The 23039-nt window shown below is 37.8% G+C and overlaps 1 protein-coding gene across 1 annotated transcript in view; it reads right to left on the bottom strand.

Annotated features, from left to right (window-relative positions):
• Positions 1-3382: 3382 nt before the first annotated feature.
• DCP1B (decapping mRNA 1B) overlaps positions 3383-23039 on the bottom strand; it is a 47206-nt gene continuing 27549 nt past the window's right edge. Inside the window, 6 exon segments of the mRNA XM_009706591.1 lie at positions 3383-3463; positions 5305-5553; positions 12055-12418; positions 12420-12883; positions 13631-13759; positions 22916-23039. The exon segment at positions 22916-23039 is cut by the window's right edge and continues 45 nt beyond it. Coding sequence (XP_009704893.1) covers positions 3383-3463; positions 5305-5553; positions 12055-12418; positions 12420-12883; positions 13631-13759; positions 22916-23039 — 1411 coding nt within the window.

Genomic DNA, 23039 nt, shown 5'->3' with positions numbered 1-23039 from the left:
GGAGTAAACAGAGGAGCAACAGAGAGCTAATGAATAAAAATCAAATTGAGGATTTGAATTTTCTGTGAGAAGGGCCTAAGGAAAGATTTGGATGCCTTCATTGAATATTATGGATTTCCATGATAAACACTGGCAGAGATTATGCTTCAGTATTTCACTTTCTGCTCCTTGTCTTCTCACTCTAGTTTAACAGGTATGGAAATTTCTAAGGAAGTGGACAGTGGTTAAGCAGAACTACACTGAAAACTAGTATCAGTTCAAGGCCGAGACCAGGATTAATGCATAAAGCACTGCCATACCTTCTGGAATTCTTGCTAAGCCTCAATTTACAAAGTATTTATTCTACTGGGGAAAAAACAAAACCAAACCCCAAACCAGAAGTATATTAATACACAGACAATAAAAAAGTATTACATATGTGTACTGTGGAAGCATCTAAAGTAGAGTTAATGTGATCCTCACATACCTTCTGATTTTCTGCTTGCTACCTTTTTTCCTTTTTCAGATAAAAAAACCCCAGGCCCAAAGAAAGGGAATACTAACTGTTGTGGCCTTTTTCTTTCCAAAGGCATTACTAGCTTAAGGGCTCCCTAGTTCAACCAGTGTCTTAAAAAAAAGCACAAAATAAACCAGGGAAACCTGAGTGTTCAGAACCACTCTAGTTCAGAGGTGATCTATCAAACCCGAAATAAATTTACTGCTATCATGCATACATCTGGCTGCATAAAGAGACAGTCCTAGCTGATTAAAAAAAAAGCTATTAAACAAAACACAATACCAAAAAGCAGAGATTAAAGTTTTCAGTATCATGTGAGGATCCTCCAGCTTTTCCACAGTACTGGAAGGCTCCGACTATACTTCTGGAAAAAGCCTTTTTCTGACAGATACTTCAGTTTGCAGTAGAAAGAAGAGAGAAAGGGGCATGGCAGAGTTTTACACTCTGGTATGACTCCCAGCTCAGTCTCCAATTTCCAAACGCCTCTGAAGACGCAGATCCTGCCATCTGAAATGGAAACCTAGACAAGAAGTTTGGCTTCATTTCTCAATAGAATTCTTTCACTATTTTTCCTCTTCTGTTCATTGTCATAAAATTCAGAGATTCTTTCTGAGCCTCCTCTATCTTCTTACCTCTGTTGTTCTGGGTAAGCAAGTAAGGCAGCTAAAACAGCACCTCCCTTCTTTGGCATCTACCCTTCTTTTCTTCACTCCACAAAAGGCAAGTTTATGCCTCCTGAACAATCCCAGAAAGCCTTTATAGCATCATACAGTGAGAGAAATCCAACTCCATCAGTGTTACTTGCTGTAGATGTAACCAGAAGAGAGGGCAGTGAGAAGAAACCCTAAATTAGCTCTGTCCTTGTCTGCTTTAACATAAGCCTCAGCTTGTCAAGCATAGTGCCAATACTACTGTTGTCATAAGCATCAAGAGCTATGATGGTTTCTGTAATTTTTGTAATGTTACTCTGAAAAGCAATAAATAATGATGTCTTTAAAATGTCTACTTCCCTTTTTTGTAAATAAAAAGGTCTCCCCCATGACTAGAAAACCTATCACAAACACAGCTTGAGACACTTATTTTTACCCACCAATTACAGAAGTTCTACATGTCAGATGAGGTATTAACTATGTGTCCCCATCATCTTTAAATTGCACTCTCAGATAATTCAGGATCACAGACATGAATTATGCATGTATTTAGTTTCATACAAACTCTTTTGTGTAGATTCCAATTTCTTCCACACCAGGTCATTCAGAAATAATACCAATTAACTCAGTAGAAACCCATAAATTATAATGGCTGCATAAACTATTATGGCTACAGGATTAGAATTAGGACTGCTCAACATGTTCTTTTCACTGAATCTACAAGAATTGTAAGCAATTCAGCAACAAAATGGAACTAGAATACAACTTGCTCTCTACTACCTACTTATTGTAGGAAAAGTCTACCAGCTTTGTGGTCACTTGGGGTTATTTCTTGTGTATAAAGAAAGTAGGTCTTGTCATTATTTTATATTGATTTAGAGCCTTCCCACGGAATGTGAGCAAATCCCTTCCCTTGCCCCCCCAAATTACACTCTTACAACTAAAGAAAGGCCAGATGTATGGGGGTGGGGGCAACTGTTTGAATCAGTAAACTATACTAATTGAAACCTGCATCCAAATTTACAATGAAGAACCTTCACAGATGAGGCTACTGAGTTGTGCCTACATCAATGCCCACAGTAAAGTGTATATCCATTTATGGATTACAGATTGGGTTTTCTGCACCCACAAAAGAAATGCCTCCTCAGCAACAACTTTGGGTTCCTAAACTGTACTAAACTGGCACTTCAGCAGCAGATGCTAATAAAAATAGAATAAATGACTGAAAGAAATTTTATGTATAATTGATTTAAAACTTCATGTGTCTTCTGACAAGTGTAAAAACATTCCAAAGTCATACAAATACAAGTGACCCAACAATTCTAATGACATAGTCCATGGTACAATAAAATGAAATCAGCACATAGCAGGGATTATCCATTTTATTTTCTTTAGAAATGGATCAATGAAACCACTGTGCTCCAGGAAGACATTAAAAAAAATTTAATAGGACTTCTACACCAGGTAGCCTTCCCCTTAACAAAGTTGTACATTGCTTAAAACAATGCAGATTTGATCTGGAATAACAGAAACATGAATCCAGTGCCACCCCAGAGCTACACTGATAGCAAATGCATTCACAAACAAACCTTCCCCCCCCATTCCTCAAAACACCTGCAGAGCCCCATTTCTACAGCTAGCTAAAAATATTCTTGTTAAAATAGAAAAAGATCTGTCTACAAAAATTTGGGGAAAGTCATGAAATTTCACCTAAATTGCTTTGCAGAGAACTAAGTACGATGATAGATCAGTCTTCCCAAGACTTTCCCTTCCAAGATTTCACCCGGATTTTGGCGTTCCTAAAAATAGTCCAACATTGCCACCGTGTGGTCAGAGATGGGCACGCTCATCGCGACAGCTGCGTACGACGTCTCTCAGAGAAAATCCATGACAAATACCTAGCCAATGAATAACCACACTGCAAGTAAAAAAGGAAACTGAATTCTGAGAACTGAGTCCTTATGCAGGGAAACCAATTCTAAGTATGGATCAATGTAAGAAAAATAATTTAAGATATTTTGTGATTAAGTCTTGAGTATCGTGACGCTCCCCTCCCTAAAGGCACAATCTGTTTCTGCTCACACAGTACAGCAGGTACTTGCCCAACAAGCAAAACCTATGTGTATGCAAAATGCCCAAGACCATTCATTTCTTTAAACAACAACGCACTTGAAAAATTTGAAACCTTTATCCTGGAGTTCAGGAAGAAATAGAAATTGAATTTAAAAGTCATCTTTCACATAGACTTTTTCATTGCCGCCTTTCTCACACTGAAGAGATATGCTTCATAAATAATATTTAAGAAGTTGTCATCATTCTGAAAAACAAAACAAGTAATTGTTAGTGCATGACAGGCATTCCGAGTAAAGAGATCAGAAGGTTTTTCCATTTCATGGACCAGATACTTTTTAACCTTAATCTATTTTAAAAAGTGAGCAATAGGAAGGCTATTTCCTTTACCAAAAATACGTATTATTTCCAAGCCTTGCTAGTAGCCTTAGAAGAACTGGACATGAATATAAACTTTACTGCAGCAAACATGACTGTATCTCTGTAAGAAGTAATGAGTACACAGAAAGCAGATTTTCCAAACTCACAGTGGATTGAACTTCAGTTCACTATTCTTGCATGGTAATGTGATGATGATACAATCCTGTAATTTCTTCTCTTTGCCCTCATTTACCTAGGGACTTCCTTAAGTAGTTTCCTCCATTAGGTCAGTGATAATTCCAAGCATGTGTGAAGGAACAGTGAAATACTCTGGGTTTTGATCCTATGCTAAATCCTAACTGGGCAAACCCTTGCATCTTGTTTAGCTCTTTTAGACTTAATGCTCCTATCGTTCTGACGCTTGTTTCATTTTTCCCTTCTGAAGTTGTTTGCAAGAATGGGTTAATCCACACTAAGAAAGAATGTCTTAAGTAGCTCACATAAACATATGAGGATAATTAAAATCAAGATACTATTTGACGAAAATCAGGAGCATCTGAGATTGTAGTTTTAGTGTAATGGAAAATAACAGGTATGAAATTGGCAGTAAATAATTTCCAGGTAACTCAGTTAATCCTAACTACCACCAAGAACAGCAGGGTCAAATATACATTTTTAAAAGTGCAGTTTCAGAGAGTAAAATCCAATTTTCTTTGACTAGTTTCCTTTTTAACTTCTGATATGGTTTTACTACTATCCAGATACACGAAGTATGTAAAGACTGGATAATGTGGTATTTTTGGTTTTTAATCCCAAACTAAAAATACAGGGAAAAAATGAGAAAAGCCTCTAATTTGTTAAGGATACTATTTTCTCCTGGATCTATAACTTAAATCGCATTTTAAGTAACTTCAGTATTCCAATAATGACTTTTATTTTTATTTCAAAGCCATACAGGCACATTGTTTTGGCCTACAAACTGGATTCTTAAAACTGTGTCTCTATTCCTTATGCTCTATAGACAAGTCTTTAGTTATATAATCTCTCCTCAACTTCTACTCTTCAGATATTCATCGGATGGAAAGTTAAGGAAAAAAATATTCATAACCTCTCATACCGTCCCAGAGCAGTAAACAATCATCTCATACATAATGTTAATGCTTTGTCACATTTAAACCTGAAAAACTGCGGCAAAAAAAAATTTAGCATTTAAACTAGAGAACTACATTGAGTAAACTGAACTAGTATATTTTTAGGCTAACCAACCTGTATTTTAAAGTTGCTCATGCTCATCCTGCAATTTTAATTTCCCATCTGAATTTCTCTTACTGCTAACACACATCTCTGAAATATTTGGCAGCTAGGATAACCACCCATTATTTATCCTTAGCTAAAAATATAATAGATATATCTCTGGCTCATAGGCCAACCTTATGAAACTTCCAGTCATCTTTGTTCTTTTCTGCCAAATTTATTACCTTTCCTGAACCCCAAATCAGATCCGCTAATCAAAATGCAGTTAAGCCAGCAGGGTGCAAGGAGAGGCTATCACAACCCCAGCCTATGTCATAGTGCAACGTTAACGTGCAGTCACAAGTAGCACAGCTTCCAACACATATTTTAATTATTCATTCAGGCTCTAGACAGACATGTAACCAACTATAGGGTGCTTATATCACAATGGGAATCAGGATTTTAAGCAAAGTAGATGAATTCTTGGCGCTTTACCTGGATCAGGTGTAGAAGTGTTTCCTGCAGCTGCATCTTCGTCATTGAGCTGCTGTTGACCACAGGTGGCTCTGGGGTTTGCAGTGGCAGGAGAAGGCCAGCTGAGCTAGCAGCAGGTTCTTGGTTTGCTGCTGCTAACCGCCCACTTTCATTTGCTTTTGGTGGAGCCGGTGTGGACTGAGTGAACACCATTGGGGACATCAACAACGTAGGAGTCACAGTGGCAGGAATGTGTTGAGGTGAGATTACCTGTCCATATAAAAAGAAAGTCATCAATTAAACCTATCTGCTTAATTCTATGCGAGTAAAGATGATGAAAACTGCGGACTGATTGGCAACAGGTACAGAGACTGCTGGAGATTGATACAGTTGTGTTAAACTCCAGCTCAGGACCACCTATATGATCTATTTCCAGATTAAAAGGTCTTCCATCCAATCTGAGATTGCAGCAATGGATTCAAGAGTGATTAAGTCTATCTGATAGGCAAATGATTTTAGTACAAGAGCATTTTATTACAGAAATCAAACTATTATTAAATATCAGCACTCTTACAGAGTGCAGCTGTAAAGTCTGGTACATAGGGACAGTAAGTCATTAAGTTTAATCTTTGAGAATACACTTACATGCAAATATCACTACTAAAGACTAATCTTTGTATGTAATACTAAAAAGTATTTTCCAATTATAACTTTCAAATTACTTTATATAAGTATATATTTCTTTCTTCTTATTTAACTTAACAAGAGAGGAAGGAAAACAGAGATTAATTGATTTGTCTAAAGAGCCACAGTGAGCTGGTGGCACTGTCAGAAACAGAACTGACTCCTAACCAACACACAGTTGACAAAAATCAAAAAGGTCCTCAAAGAGAAGGAAAACCTTGATGCTGCAGTAGTTCTGCAAGTTCCCTCAGTATCATATACATGCCAACCTGCAAAGATATGTGTCAAAGAATTTTTATTTTTAAATTTCACAATGCATCTTGGAACTGTAAAACATGCAGGACTAGCAAATACTTTAACATACAACATAATGCAAAGTTTATTCACTCAGTTTACAGGTATTAGAGCTCTCTCCAAGTAATTCTAGTAATAAATCTTAATCCTAATCAGCCATCTCCTCACTATTCAAGTATCCAATCTTTTTTTCAAAGAACGGAACGTACAAAGTAATTGATACGAGCTCACCAAAGCTTCTCTCTTTTGGACTGAAACATGATTTATTGCTACTGTTTGAAGGTGAAAGGCTATTGAATCACTTCGCTCTGTGTCCTGGGTCACATTTCAGTTTTGGAGAACAATTAAAATTAAGAAAATAAAACTGAGGTTTATCTCCTAGGTATGCAAAATAATGTAGCTTAGTATTAAAGAACATCCATATTTTTGTAGCTTGCCTTACTCCTAATTATGATTGTTCTCCACAAGACATTTCTGAACAACGTTAGTTAGACTACAATACAAAGAGAAATAGAAAGAAACAATGAGAAATGAGATCTCATGCTGTTTTATGCAAAACTTAAGGAAGTAGGAAGACTAGGGATCAGGAAAGACTCATGGATATTAGAAAGCATGCAATATTCACCTAATGCAAAAATCTCCCAGCTCACATTTTAGCTAAATATTGTTTCTGTTTCTCAAATATAGAGAACTACTTAAAAACAAAGCTTTTGACCTACAGCTTTTTTCCTACCCCATGGGATGTAATCATAACAGCAATATTCAGGTCTGTGTTACAAGTTCCTTAATCAGTATTAAGGTATTCCTAACTCATCATAGGTTTGCTTCAAACTGTAAGGTAGTCCATATGTTTGTGCACTTATGCTTGAAAAACAATGTTCATTTTAGAAGGAAACGAATATAAGTACAAAGTGACATGCCTCTGCGAAGCAAGATCTTCAGACTGTGCACAGATGTTCTCCTGTGAGAAGACTGTTCTTTAGCCTGTGGAAGACTGACCACCTCTGGACACTTAACACAACACTTCTGCTCTACCCATCCAAGCAGCTGAAGTAAGTTCTCTTTAATTTACCTCAAGCAAAATTGGCAGGGTTTGCTTAAACCAGATAATTCTTTGTAATGTGATTTAAAGAATGCATATACAAACTGACCTCCAAGGGCAGGAACCTCCAGCAAAGGGATGGTGGTGAGCAGCTGGAGGAAATAAACTGTCCCACTAATACACTATGACAGACTATAACAAAGACCTAGATGATAGGTCCTTCAAAATCAAAAGACATTTCTCTCTAGAGTCCAAGGCAAATACACAAAACCTGAGACAAACTGTGCTCTTAATAACATACAGTTACTACCGTCAAACATGTATACATGTTGTGGTGTAAAAGACATACAAAAATGTATTTGTTTTCTCTGGATGGAAACGGCTTTTTGGTAGGACTTGCCAAGCATATGGAAACTATACAGAATAAGCAATATTGCCATCTACTGGTGACACAGCTAATATCTACAGGTTACTGCAAAACTTAAAATGCTTCTGTCAAAACGGAAAATATATGTATTATTTTTTCAGTGTGCAGCATTTGTTTCTGTATGAAAACATGAAAATGTATTTTTTGCTAACAGTTTGTGCTCAAAGCTTCTGCCATTTAACAAACTTTTACATAAACGACATGGTTTTTTTAAAACATAAAGGCAAATTTTCATTTTAGACTTAGTTCAGATCTCGTTCAGTCACTGGGATAACTGGCACCCACCAGAAAATGGGATGTTGATCTTGGCATTACTACTGCAATTCCTATAGCACCATGCTTTTGCTGAAAGCACTGAAAATGCTCTATAGGGACATTAACAGCCTTTGCGCCAATCTTTTAGCTTTGAGTAATTTCTCACAAGACGTAACAGCCCTTCCAAAATGCTGTTGATCAACTTCTTTCCCACAGAATCTAACCTGAGTTGCTTGTTCATCCAGTCTCTTCTGAAATATCTCCAGCTTTATCAGGTCAACATTTAAATCTCTGAGTCACTAATAACAGAGTAGGAGTCTGCCATCAGTCATGCAGCAATGAAGTAAGAACAATGAAAAATCTGCAAAATAATCATTGCAGCATATAGTATATAGTATTCCTTCTCTGAAGCACAAATGCTAAGGTATCCGATATTCTGCTTGGCTGCTAGCAGCTAGATGATATGATAGCTGGCAAATTCACATAACACCATGAACTAAGCAATGCATTTGATCTCCTGTAATGCAAACTGGCAGCCTTTGTTGCTTCCTACACATGCAGAATCCCACATGCATCAGGTCCTCCTCTGGAACATCAGCACCCAGTGGGTACTGTGGGTCTCTAACTGTTTCTAGTGGCATTACTTAAAACTGAGAACATTTAATCTAAAAACAGTTCAGAAACTTTAAAGACAGCTACTATTAAAATAAAGCCAACTACAATGCTAACATTGCTTTATCTTTCAAGTATAATTAGGAATGTTTTAATTGATGTTCAACTACAGAATCTTAAATTACTTTTCAAAACAAGTTTAATGTACCTATTTGCATTCCTCCTGTGCACGTTTACAACCTCATGCTGAAACTGCAGTCAGGACAATTGAGAGGTAATGGTGCAATGCTCGCACCAAAAATACTCGGTACCATGCACATCTTCAAAAGATGTAACACTACGTATGAAATACATTCTTGATGGAAAATGCTCCAAGAAATGAGAAAAATGGGTTGTAAGATAAGTGGTCTTCTGAAGAAAAGATAAATTTGTGTGAAGATTATTGTAAGCACATTTAAAACTATAACTCTGATTAACATAAACACTTAAGCATGCATGTATCTATAATCAGGATAACTCATGCCTAACACTAAGCATATGCTTAAAAGCCCACTGCAGAGTAATGCTATTTTATTGCATCTTAAGCACACATTATTCACAGTCCGCATAAGGAATACTTCACAGAATAGGGCTGGCACCAGACCAGACTGAATGCTTTCAAGTATTCTTTTTTTTTCTTTTTTTTTTTTTTTTTTTTTGGGGGGTTAACTATCTGTCCAAACATGGTTATTCTTTTTTTTTTTTTTTTTTTTTTTTTTTTGTGTGGTGGTTGTGGGTTTTGGTTTTTTTTTTTTTTTTCTTTTGGGAACTGGTCGCTTCATTTCCATGTGGGAGATCACAGTTCTTACACCATATGGAGATGCAACAGAAGCCAATTTAAACTTGGACTTGTAATGTGTCAATTGTGGAAGAGTATTGCTTTTTCTTAGTGCTGCTGATGGATTTAGGGCGTTCCTTCAATATGATTTTTCCAACAACAGACACTGTCCAGATATCTCCTTATTCCTGTCAGACTTTTTAGAATTTGCTTTTTCTGTATGCTGAATTGTAGTAGAAGCAGCAATACCAAAAGATAAATAACTACAGAGAACAAAAATTTTGCTGCATTTGTTGTCAGAATCTGCTTTGATCAATTTTGCATGAGCATGTGCAGATGTATTTGTGCCAATTCAATTTCACTCGAATGCCTGTCTGCAGGCATGGCAGCACTTAAAGCCTCTGGTCTACAGCAAGGATGATATTATAAAAAGATTAACGCTGGTTTTAAAAAGTTGTTTCAAATTTTTATCTTCCAATTTTTTCTTTCAAAGTAAGCATATTTCATGTGGCTAATTCATTACATTCTACAGGAATAGAGGCTCATTCCTTCATTTTTAGCCTCCCCTCTTTTTCTTTTTTGGCAATCTGCCACATGTGAAAGAGGCCATTCCTTCCAGATTGCAGAGCTTTAGGAGTTCTAAACAGTAATTAGTCATACTTTCATTATAATTTTGAGTCTATGTATTAAATCTTATAAGCAATATTAAATGTGTCGGAAGAACTGCATCTTACAGTGTCCGGATAGCAGCTGTGACTGTGCCAGTCCCTTAAGCCACTCCTAGGCAGTCTCAATCTACTTGGTCTGCACACCGCCATGCAAAGTGAAACTGAGAGCCTGCTTACTTGCCTTGTTTTTTTTTTTTTTTTAAAGGCAAACTTGCAGCAATAATCACAGTGAATGAGACTTGTTCCAGTGAAGATTTTTCTATTCTCACAAGCTATTGTTCTATTCATACTCAAGCAGTAAAATTGCTGAAATTGCATTATGTCAGACCTTAGTAATTCCCTTTTCATATTGCAACTAATGCTGGCATAATTTTCTTTTTTAAACATACATAAAGTCATTAGCCATGCATCTATATGGATTTTTAATTTGAAAAATATATCAGCGTATTTGTCATTTTTTCTTTATGCATACTGATTTATAATGTATAGCTTGGCACTTGCCTCTTCACTTTTTACCTTCAAAGTAGAAATGTCTTATGTCTCCATGCTATCAGTATATGTACCAGTGAATCAGACAATCTCTTTCATTTATAGCAGGCAAGTTCCATTCCCAGTGAAAACAGAAGTAAATTTTTGTGACTCTGGATCCTCTTTTTTTTCATTAGCACTCCACCAGAGAGTCAAGAGTACCATCTGTAAGCAACTGATCTTGAATACTTTCAATGACTAATCCCCCCAAAACTCTTTCACGCAGATTCAAAGTCATACTGCTTTAATTAAAGGAATAAAAATAATGATGGTTATTTGCTATATCAAATTTATCTACCTCTGACCTCTCTCACGGAATTAGAAATCTTGACCTGTCACACTGTTAGTGACAGATATGGCCCTTAATTGTTAAATGACTGTTTCAGCCTCTTGACGTGTAGCATAACTTTCTAGAATAAGGAGGATTCTTGGAGCATGCTGAAGTATCCTGTAGTCTTTCATTCAGGTTTTTAAGAAGCTGCAATAGAAAAGCAGCTTTTGAACTCTACACTGAAAAGGTGAATGCTTTTTCATTTGGATAAGTAACTTCTAGACTCGAGTACAAGTCAGACTCCAGTACAACAAAAGGCTTGTGGACAGTCTGTCCACAATAAAGGAAGTTAAAAGGGGCTTAGATGCATCCCCAACAAGACATTTAAAGACATTCAAGTGTAGAAGATCCTACAGAAAATGAAGTTGTTAACAAAGACAGCAGCTGTCCAGGATGGGTTATTTTGTAATTGCACATGATGCTTTCCTGAAGAACAGAAAAATACACTCATGAGAGAGGCACACAATCTCTTGATATCTCCTGAAGTTTTTAACACACCAATCTAACTTTTAGGGTCACAATCACCAGAATTATTTTTTTCAAAATAATACATAGCAAATAAAAAATAGCTAATGAATAGCTAGAAGTAGCAATTATGGTGCAAGACTAACTAATTCGCCAATATACAAATACTTCAAAAAACTGCTGTTAGAAAATAAGTGACCTTTAAAGCACCTTTAGCAACTGGCATACAAAGGAATGCATACCTGCCCAGAGAAAGCTATGAATAATTTGGTAAGAAACTTAAACCCAAAATACTACACTCAGTAACCAGCAATTACACACAACAACCTGAGACTAAGCATGGCAACTGAAAACTAGGTGACTTTTCAAAGTGCCTCTAGAAAAACCCAAGACTGCAGTATTTTTGGTCATTATAGATGTGCAAGAGATGTAGCCTTCAGTATTTAAAATATCACAGCCTGGTAAATCAGAATTTACTTGATGTTGTTAAATTATTACCTGCAAAATGAATGATATGCAACATGTGATAAGGCAGTAACAAGAATACACCGGCCAAAATGAAACAAAGACTAAGCTTACAAAACACCAAGTTCAAAAGATTGCTAGACTTTTATTTATTTATGTTAAATATTGAAGTTTCTCATTTACCTGAAAGAGAGCGCTCTGTTTTTCTGTACCTGGTGCCTTTTCTATCCAGGAATCCAGTGGTTTCAGCGTATTGGTATTCTGAGTAACAACAGGAAACTTAGCTGCCAAGGTTGGTCGGCTGGATACATGCAACTGTTGTTCTTGTTGCACTATCTGGAGTTTTTTCAATAACTCTTGAGGTGAAATCACCCCAGAACTGGCTGCTTGATTGCCAGAGAGAGAAAGCGGCTGTCTAGGAAGTTTGGATTGTTCTTTACCAAGTGTCTGTGACTCTAAAGTCTGGCTTGGTAGGGAACCATTAAAATATACCAAAGGTGGCTGGCTCATGTTATTTACTGTTGCTGCTGGTGCTCCCACAGTTGCTGAACACAGAAGCTGTCGAGTTCACAGATCCTGTTGCACTGGGGTCCATTTTAGTCACTGACCCTGACTGACTCTGTAATTTCTGTAGTAAACTCTGAGTGCCAGCAGTATCCTGAACTACATGAGATGTTGCAATACCATGAGAAGTCACAGGCTGGAAGAGTCCTGTGAAAGTCTCACCCACAGGGTGGATATTGCCATTTTCACAGAGTCGGTTCTCAGGAAACTCAGCAAGTGGATGAAGGTCTGTCCCACGCACCATAAGCTTCTGAATGGCCGGGCAAAGCTGCTTCTCTGCAGAAGGCGAATGTCTGCTAGGTTCTTCATAGGACAGTGAACGTACTACACCTTGCCTAACAGGAAGATTCTCTTGATGCTGTTTATTAAGCGGTTCTGAGCCATCTGGCTTTTCTTGTTTTCCAAACAGTGCTGTCAAAGACAAGTGCTGTGGTTCAGGATCCAGATTCTGTAATGGGACAAAGAATAAAAGTAAACACAGTTCCCTCATGCATAAGTTACTTTAAGTAGCGACAGTATTTAGCCAGCACTATTCAAGGAAAAGCTGAGAAAACTGCTACGCTTTTTTCTCCCAAGAGGATTTTTAATAGTTTCGTCACATAGGAAGGGCAAGAAGACAGTTGTCAAACTGCTAATGTGGGAGAAAATCAGTGAATCTGAGAGATAGCCATGGCTTCATTTTAAATACCATGAAAGAGCATCTTCTCTTTCAGCCATCAGTACATTATTAGTAAGGTCAGAAATCTCCCCATGTACGAAGTAGGGCCACTTCTTGTGCATCTCCCTGTCACAGCTGAATTCAGCTTTTAGGATTTGGCAGTGTGATTTAGCTTGAAGATACATCAAGAGACTTTTCTTTATTAAGATTAACTGAATTCACCTGAAAAAAAAAAGAACACAAAAACTGTAGTCCAGCAATTGCCCAGACCATATGATTGCAATCAAAGCAGCATCTGAAATTTGAAAGATTAGTACTTCTTTGTTGCATCAGGCTAAGTATGCCTGTGATTTACATGCTTCCACATCATATGGTGGGGGTTGGGGAGCTTTCATAAAACAGATTAATTTTGCATTAAAATCATTCTTTACAGTGGTTCCACCTCAAATTCTTGTACTGATGTCCCAACTCGATCAAATATGCCTACACAGTTACTCGATTACAGCAGCACTAGTCAGAACACACAAAACATTTTACCTTGCTTTGATGAGATATTCGTTGATGCTGATTTTCACTAGGCTTTACTGGAATTGGTTTGATTAGGTTGGGGTTGTTATAGATCGCAGAGGAGCTGGTTATTTGTTTTGGCTCTGAGCAGGTCTTACACTGCAACAGAAAAGAAGTATTTTTTAGTAAGTGTGACAATATCTTTACCCTTAGTTTTCCACTATAGTAAAATACAGACATAGCCAGGTATTCAATAACCAAAAATACCAGTTGCAGCACTGATTATGAAATATTATGCTATTGAAAGGACTATAACAACTGCAATCTAATTTTCTAAAACCACAAAACATATGTAAAAATAAACACCTGATTTCAAGATTTCCTGAGAATAAGGCTTCCCTCTAATCTAAATCTGTTCTCTTTCTTATCTTCCGCTTTTCCTGCACTTAAAAAATCATAAAATAATTTTTAAAAAGCACCTTAGAAACCAAGCAACAGACATGCTTTTCCTGCATCAGTAGGCAGCTAGAAGTAGTTTAGATATATGAAGGACTAATGTGCCCATAAAGAACATTTAAAATGCTTCCTGTTAAAAACTGGAATTATAACTCAAACTCTTTTACATAAATATTCCAAATTGTGGGAACTTGGAGGATGCATAAACCCACATCAAAAAAAATTAAAGATTTAATCAATTTGTAGAATCAGTACGTTTTCTTATTAAATATGACAGGATTAATAACAATATTTATAAAAAGATGGGCAGAGACAGATGACTAAAAGTGACCAGGGACATGGAATAACTGACATATGAAGACAGAAGGGCATGATTTAATTCAGGAAAAAATGCACAGAAAATGCTGCATGAAAGAAATAATAAATTGAATAGGAAAAGGTGAATAAGATAGTCTTAGTTACACTGTACAAAAAATAAGAATATAGTCAATGAAACTAAAAAAGCATTCGGTGTACAAGGGATGCTGTTGTCAGTAGAAAAGAAAACAGTATATTAGAAGTCATTGTTGCTTGATACAGTGAAACCAAGAAACTGGAAAGATTTTTTAAAGAATTATCTAATAAAAAAATAATCCTATCTAACAAGATTATTCATAGTTAATTACCTGAATTTGATGGGCTCTAAATTTTATGACACAGGACTCATGGCTGGGTAAGGAATGACCTGTTTTGCCTTCTCATTCTTTTCTCCAAAGAGCCCAGTCTTGTGCATTACTGGGGACAGAACTCTGGACTGGCCAGACTGCCATATGGACACACAGCAGAGCCACTGCTGAGCAATTATGAAAATGCCAGTGTCCTTTCCAGAACTTTCTGAGACAAACTCCTTAGGATGCAAATGTGTTCGATGGGAGTGGGGGTTATTTTCTCAAACATACAAACCCGACCATTTAATCCATTTCTGACACCTATCACAAGAGTAAACAACGACACATTAGTTCCAGGGCTGCTCAGTAAAACAGAACTGGAGTTCTCCAGGGGACTCAAGGGACTCTCCGAGAGTGCCTTCTTTTGCAACATTTGTCCTCAGGAATCCCAGGCCTCTGAGACTGGTAGGAAAGTCTGGAGTGATAACACTTACCCTTGGTAGGGGAGGATCAGGTTAGGTAGCATGTAAGCAAAATGGACATACACAAGTCCGTGGGACTCCTAGAGCAGAAAGAGCTGCCTCTCTCATTGTGAAAGCACTCTTTATTTTTGAAAGGTAATGGCAATTGGGGGAGTTTCCCAAGGACTAGAGAAAACAAGTATCAGTATTACCTTCAAGAAGAGTAAGAAGGAGGATTTGGGCAACTTCAGGCCTGTTCGCTTCACCTCAATTGCTGGGAAGGTGATGAAAAAAATGGCTTCCTACTGGAAGCCATTTTTAAACATATTAAGGACAGGAAAGTGACTGGGAGTAGCCAGCACCAATTTCCAGCAGGGAGATCATGCCTGATCAACCCAATAGCCTTTTACACTTAGATGACTGGCTCAGTGGATGACGGGAGAGCAGTGGATGTTGTTTACCTTGATTTTTGCAAAGCTTTTGACACTCTCTCCCATAACATCCTCAAAGACAAACTGATGAAATGCAGACTAGGTAAGCGGACAGTGACGTGGGCAGAAAACTGTCTCATCTGCTGGACTCAAAATATTGTTGGCGTGAAGTCCAACTGGAGGCCAGTCACTAGTGGTGTACCCCAGGGTTTGACATTGGGGTCAATACTGTTTAACATCTTCATTAATGACCTGAATTATAGGGCAGAGTAGGCTTGCAGACAATATAAAACAGGGATGTGTAGTTAATAGACCAGATGGTTGTGCTGCCATTCAGAGGGACCTTGACAGGCTGGAGAAATGGGCTGACAGGAACATGAAGTTCAGTAAAGGGAAATTAAGGAAGAATAATCCCATGCAGTACAGGTTGGTGCTGAGTGACTGAAAAGCAGCTTTGCAGAAATGAACCTGGGTGGACAAGAAGCCGAATACGGATTGGCAACACGCCCTTGTGGCAAAAGAAAGCCAACAGCATCCTGGGTTGCATTAGGCAGAGCACTGCCAGCTGTTCAAGGGAGGTGATGCTTCATCTCCACTGAGCACTGGTGAGACCACTGGTTAGATCCTTCTACTGAGCACTGCAGTGCTATGTCCAGTTCTGAGCCTCTCAGCACAAGAAAGACACAGACATGCATGTGTGAGTTCACTGAAAGTCTATGAAGTTGATTTAAGCACCTGTCAAGCAAGGAGAGGCTTAGTCTCCAGAGGAGAAGGCTCAGGGTGTAATATCAATGTGTATAAATATCTGATGGGAAGAAGTAAAGACAACTGAGCTAGACTCTTCTCAGTGGTACCCAGTGAAGGCAAGAGGCAAAAGACAAAAAACAATATACAAAATCTTGTTTAAACTTAAGAAAAAACTTTTTTACTTTAAAGATGTTTGAGAACTGGAACAGGTAGCCCAGAGGGCTTGTGGAGTCTTTACCCATAGAGATATTTAAAACCTGATTTAACAGGGCCCTGAGCAACCCACTTTAGCCAATACTGCTGTAAACAGGGAAGCTGGACTAGACCATCTCCAGAGGTCCCTTCCAGTCTCGATTTTGTAAATCTCTGCTGAATAATCACCTTGTGGTTGGTCAGACAGTCAAGGACTTCTGCAATGAATTTCTGAAGACACAATCTTGCAAAGTAGAAGTGTAGTTCTACACATGCACCTGGCTTTCTTCTATTGTATGACAATTTTTTGTTCAAATGTTGCTCTTACAAAGAACTTTAAAGCATGCACAGACAACCATGCCATAGGGTAGTTCGCTATTCAGTTTGAAGAAAGAACAAGCACCCGTCTCTTCCTTCCTGCTATAGTCCTACTGCATAAAGTGAGAAACTTCCTCAAGCACTAGATACGAAAAAGCATGAAGAAAAAATTATTGACTTTTCCACTAATGCAGAGCTTCACAGCAAAATTGAGTTTCAGTTAAATAGAAAACCTTGTAGCAAGTATCTCATGGCTAATCTGAATAGGCCACGTTCAACATGCTCAACAGGACCCAGCAATGTGCGCTTGCAGTCCAGAAAGCCAACCGTATCCTGGGCTGTGCCAAAAGCAGCGTGACCAGCAGGTCAAGGGAGGGGATTCTCCCCCTCTACTCTGCTCTGGTGAGACCCCCCTTGCAGTACTGCCTTCAGCTCTGGAGTCCCGAACACAAGAAGGACATGGACCTCTTGGAGGGAGTCCAGAGGAGGCCACGAAGATGACCAGAGGGCTGGAGCACCTCTCCCGTGAAGACAGGCTGAGAGAGTTGGGGTGGTTCAGCCTGGAGAAGAGAAGGCTCCAGGGAGACCTTCTAGCAGCCTTCTAGTACCTGAAAGGGGCCTACAAGAAAGCTGGGGAGGGACTTTTTACAAGGGCATAGAGTGACAGGACAAGGGGCAATTGCTTTAAACAGGAAAAGGGAAGATTTAGATGAGATATAAGAAGAAATTCTTCCCTGTGAAAGTGGTGAGGCAGTGGAACAGGTTGCCTAGAGAAGTTGTGGATGCCCCATCCCTGGAAGTGTTCAAGGCCAGGTTGGATGGGACTTTGAGCAACCTGGTCTGGTGGAAGGTGTCCCTGCCCATGGCAGGGGAGTTGGAACTAGATGGTCTTTAAGGTCCCTTCCAACCAAACTATGATTCTATGAATATGTAAATATATTTAAACTCAGCTACACTTTTTGTCCTCTCTAGGGGAAAGAAAATTTAAAAAATCAAAGAAATAATTTTACTAGAATGTGGTATTCCATTCACCCAGAGCCTTGCTACCTATCTCACAGTGCAGTGCAAGTTTGATGACTAAAGAAGTCCCAAAATTCAAATAATGAGCTAAGTCCAAAGACTATTGATGGTAAGCAAAACATTTTTCTTTTAAAGCTAGTCCATGCTTACTTCCATTCTCTATGATTCAAAGCCTGATTAATGGAAGCACTCGAAAGAAATCTACACTTAAGTTTCAGTCTTGCTAAGCAATTCCTATTTAAAATAGTTACGAATGGATTGCTATGCAAAATCATAACAGAAAGAAATAATGAAAAAAAAGTGTAGAAGACAAGCCTACAACACTAACATAGCTATTAAAGCTTTTACACTAAGGAAAAGTTTCCTTACCATTTATTAGCTCTGAGTTAAACTTATTACTGTACTGCTCAAACAAATTGTTTTCTTAGGTTCTTCCAAGCTTACACGTTGTTATCCTTGATTTTGAGGAACTTAATTTTTTGTTGTTGTTTTCTACAGGCTTTACTTTCCCCATCATTTCCAGGCAGCTCGCATGGACTCTCAACAATGTCCTAGTATGGAGCCTTCTACAACCTCATCAACTTTTTACAAATTTTATATACGCTAGGACAAATCACTGAATTATTCTTAAATCACTTTCCCACTCAGTTTCTGACTAGTGACTTATGTTGTCTCTCATTCACTTAATGAGAGTTAAGCATCTTACCAATTATCAGATTAAAATTTTTCTCATAGTCCAAATAAGCGCTTCCTGTAGCCCCTATTCAATCTACACTAAAACAAGTGAAGGTAATTTTCTTTTTCAGTTGGACAGATCCTACATGATACTACATAGACCAAAACCACACTTCAGTAAGATTAAATGGCTTTTTTTCTGCCAAACTGTTAGCTTTCTAATGATGCTGCCTTTTCTTCAATATACCCCCTTATTGCTATTTTTCAGTATAGCTTTTTGGGCAAAAAACATATAAACATGTATTTAAACTTTTTTCTTTAACATGAGGGATAACATATTCTTGTATATTTCACAATGATTTCTGTAGAATTTAAATAACACCCTTATTTCCCCAGGGTATTTTAATAGCCTGAATTCTTCAGAAACCTTGAGTACCTTACATTCCACTATCATACTCTGCCTGATAACAGGACTAAGCATGTAAAAATGAGGTGAGAAGCAGTAGCGTTTAAACAGAGTTATCACTATATGAGCATTTTTCAGGCCAAATTCCTCAGCAAAATGAACAGCAGTATACACACAGGCCTACAGAGAATGACACTGACCTGACTTGGTATCATTCCCATGATCTGATAACATGGCTAGTAGGCTGGTATCAAATACAGAGAAGTATGCTGAAGAGAAAAAAAAGCCTGTGATGATTTCAAAGGAATTTGTAACTATTCGAGCTCAGGTCATTTTGGCAGATGGGTAGCATGGCCTTGCTGATGAGTAAGTTAGGAGCATCAGCATGACATTTTAAGCAACCGTCAGGTGGACAGGTAAAGATATCCAATGCCATCATCAACAAAGAGCAAAAAGCAGCATGAAAGAAATGTCATCATGCTCTTTAGTGACAGAACCAGAAGAGTACTCATCACTACAACACTTGACAATTACTACATCTTGCTTCGCAGGTCTATCCTTTAGTCATATGTCTTGTTCAAAGTTATGCTCCTACCAAAGATGCATAAGAAATCAAAAGGTTCTAAGATCAAGGCAATGAAAGGCTAAGCAAGATTGGGGAGAAAAAAATAAATAAATAGAAGCATGTGGTGAATGTCAATCAAAAAGAAGACAACCATCACTGAGGATGTTTTAGGCAAGTTTGGTATTGTCAGAGACATTTGAGGCAAACAACTGCTCTATGTTGTGAGATTTCATAGTCTACCTGTACAGCATGAAGCTCAAGTTGAACAGGACATTCTCAAAGGAAACAGACAACAGACAAGCATGGTACTGCAGTACTGCCATTCTGCTGAAGCAAATACCATGTTGCATCCCAATCTCATGCTCTGTAGCAAAAACGTGACTTTGAGACACGTGAGCTGCAAAGACCTGTCATACAAGGAGGAGATACTAGAAGGTCTGATACAAGGAAAGAAGGTCAGCCAAGACCTGACAGAACTCAGAAGAGCTTTGTAGACAGATGTCTGTACTGAAAGAGATGAAGAGGACTTTGAAGTTGTCAGAGCTTGACTGCAGAGTTAAAAAGCCCTGGAAACTGGGGATTTCTACCCAGCTGATGGAAAGCAGCCACATTAATGAATAGTCACAGGAAGGCGTACAACGTGCTCAGCCAAAGAGAGGAACTAAGGAGGACAAGAATTGTGTCAAAGAGCAGTAGCAGCAAGGATTTCCAGTCAGAGCCCTGCTTAAGTGAGACATACAGAACCAATTCAAGCTGTTTAAGAATAGTAGCATAGACTCTGCATCATCCAGGCTGAGTATGGCACAATGTCCTCAGGAAAGCTAGGTCTTCTGGATCCTACTATCAAGTCCTTCACACAGTTAACAAATCAAAAGCTAAAGCACCTGAAAACTTAGAAACTATACTACTGTTTGGGTAGGGCAGTACTATTGGAACATTTTGCTGACAGTGAAGAAGCAGTCAAAGAACAGAAACAGAAGTCCAGAGGCCATGCTTGCTCACTACCAGAAATGATGTTCTTATCAAATGGTTGTGTGTCCTTAGTGATAAAGAAGGAAGCTTCAGTTATTTTGGGCACACTAACCAGACAAAGGACGTCCACCTAATCTGACTTTTAATACATCAAAGACAGTGTAGTAAATGGGTAGATGCTGTAGAAGAACCATGCAGTGCAGAGCTAAAACCACAGCTTGTATTGTAGTACAAGACAAGGCACAATGGTTAGAGAAACACATTTTGCCATGCTTCATTCTGTACCCAAGCAGCTCTTCAACTGTTTATCTCCCTAGCTATCATTATAAGGCCAGCTAATACCACTTCTTACCATAGATCAAGAGAAAGCAAGTACGTAAGAAGCACATTTTACAAAAAATACTTTAGCAGTTTAGAACTTAAAGTTCCATTAATAAAAAAAGCAGGGAAGGAAGCTATGTACTTCATTTTACCTGTAGCCTCTAAACATGTAACTTAATTTGGGAATAAGATACACCCTTCAAAGTTAGTTACACTCTTAAAAAAAAAAAAATCTCATCATAGGATTTAAAAATTGAGAAAAATTCCTTAGATGCTCTGAAAATTGATGTTCTTATTCTACAGCTCCCAACACATTAAAACACTCTCTTCTCTGAAACCACACAGAATTCAAAAAGGAGAACAACACATATTTTAACTGATTTCAGCACATCAGCATTGTAAGTCACAAGACATACACTGGCAAGGAAGTAGATGTCATAAAGCAGCCAAAAAGCATGACTGCTCTGAAACATATTGACATTAAATACAAAAACGGTTGTCACTGCCTTTATTTATCACACCCTTCTTAATTTTATATTACTAACAAAACAAGAAAAAACACATAGCCAGTTCTTAAAAGGTCAGACAATCCTAGCACTCGTGTCCAGATAAAGAGGAAGTTTTTATGTTATTTCCTTAGCAACCCCTCAAAACCAGAAAGATTAAAGATGAAGTAAGGAGTAAATTTGCAAAAGATCTTACCTGCGGGGGGTGAGGTGGGGGGGGTGGAGGGGGTCAAAAAACTATTATTTAAACAACAGATCTAGAATTTCCTCTCCTTTGTCTTGATTTTCTGTGTGCTAATATAGAAATGGAAGGTAACTTTTTTTAGATTTATTACCTCCTTCTCATAGAATCTGAAGACAGTCTAATATTTTCATTTTCCATTTACAGAATCACAGAATCGATTTGGTTGGAAGAGGCCTCTGGGATCATGGAGTCCAATCTTTGCCCTAACACCACCGTGTCAACTAGACCATGGTACCATTACTGTATTTTTAAGGTTATTTAATGAAAACTGCTTAAACATTTCATAATATCTCAAATCACACTCTTTTATGCCAAGACTAGATAATGATTCAGTATTAAAACATAGAAAATACACAGGTTTTGGAGGTGTTTGTCCACTATAATACATTAAATCCCTATTACAGAAAATACAAAGATCCTAAGCTTCAAAAGAAGCCATACCACCAGAAAAAGGGTTATATTTCACTATAACTCAAACAGTTTGCTATTGTCTTACTGAGGATCTTATTAGCAGCCACGTTTTAGAAAAAAAAAATTTGTCTTTAAATTGCTTATGTTTAAGATATATATTTCTAGACTCAGAACACTTATGAGCTTTATTATCGCATGACAACACATATGAAATACAGGAAACAGCAGCAGGAACCTGCAGGCTCTGTAACAATTTGCAGCATATATATGAATAGTTAAAATTATTAGATTTTTATTCCCCAAAGTAAAACATTTTTGATTGCTCAATAATAGAGAACATTATTAGTCCATTACTTCTTTATTTAGAAGCCTCAGAAGACTAAAGCAGCACAGGGCTGAAATCATACTACATTTCAACCTTTTCATTTCCTTCCATTAGTGTTTGAAAGTAGCTAATAACCACAATTAAAAGCAGTAACTTCACTGTTAAAGGTCTCCTCTGAAGGAAGTTATCTGTACAAACCACTGAAACTATTAGCAGGTTTGATTACTTCACCTATAAAGAGGACACAACTTCCAGGTGCTACTCAGTAAGCAATAAGCACAAGAGCTCTAAGGGTCAAAATTAAAGCCAATTTATACTTGTTCCTACCCCTAGCATTCAACAAATAATCAATTATATACATGTTCTCCTTTCAGAAGTTTTTATTGATGACATTCATTTCTTTTGAACCTTTAGCAAATTCTGACAAAACTTTTGTACCAGCCACTTCTACACAAAATGAGAGAGCACATTGTCCAAAATCAGCTTCACTTTGAGTAAAACTATTTAAAAATAAAACAAAACAAAATCTTTTATGTTTTAAAATGTAAAGTGTGAACAAGTTAGCATCATAGTATTGCCAAAAAGAAATGTCCTCTTTTTATAGACAGCAAGTCTCACCTTGGTATACTCATCTTTGGCCTTGGTAAGCATCCGTAAGATATCCACTTCTTTGTTATTACCAGAATTCATGATCATTGGGGACACTCCTGTTCCCGTGCCCTGCTGTGCTTTGAATTGTTCC

Source organism: Cariama cristata, unplaced genomic scaffold (assembly GCF_000690535.1).
Source record: "Cariama cristata isolate BGI_N322 unplaced genomic scaffold, ASM69053v1 scaffold13888, whole genome shotgun sequence".
Lineage (NCBI taxonomy): Eukaryota > Metazoa > Chordata > Aves > Cariamiformes > Cariamidae > Cariama > Cariama cristata.
The sequence above is the reverse complement of the archived record's forward strand: the minus strand, read 5'-3'. Positions and strand labels throughout refer to the sequence as shown.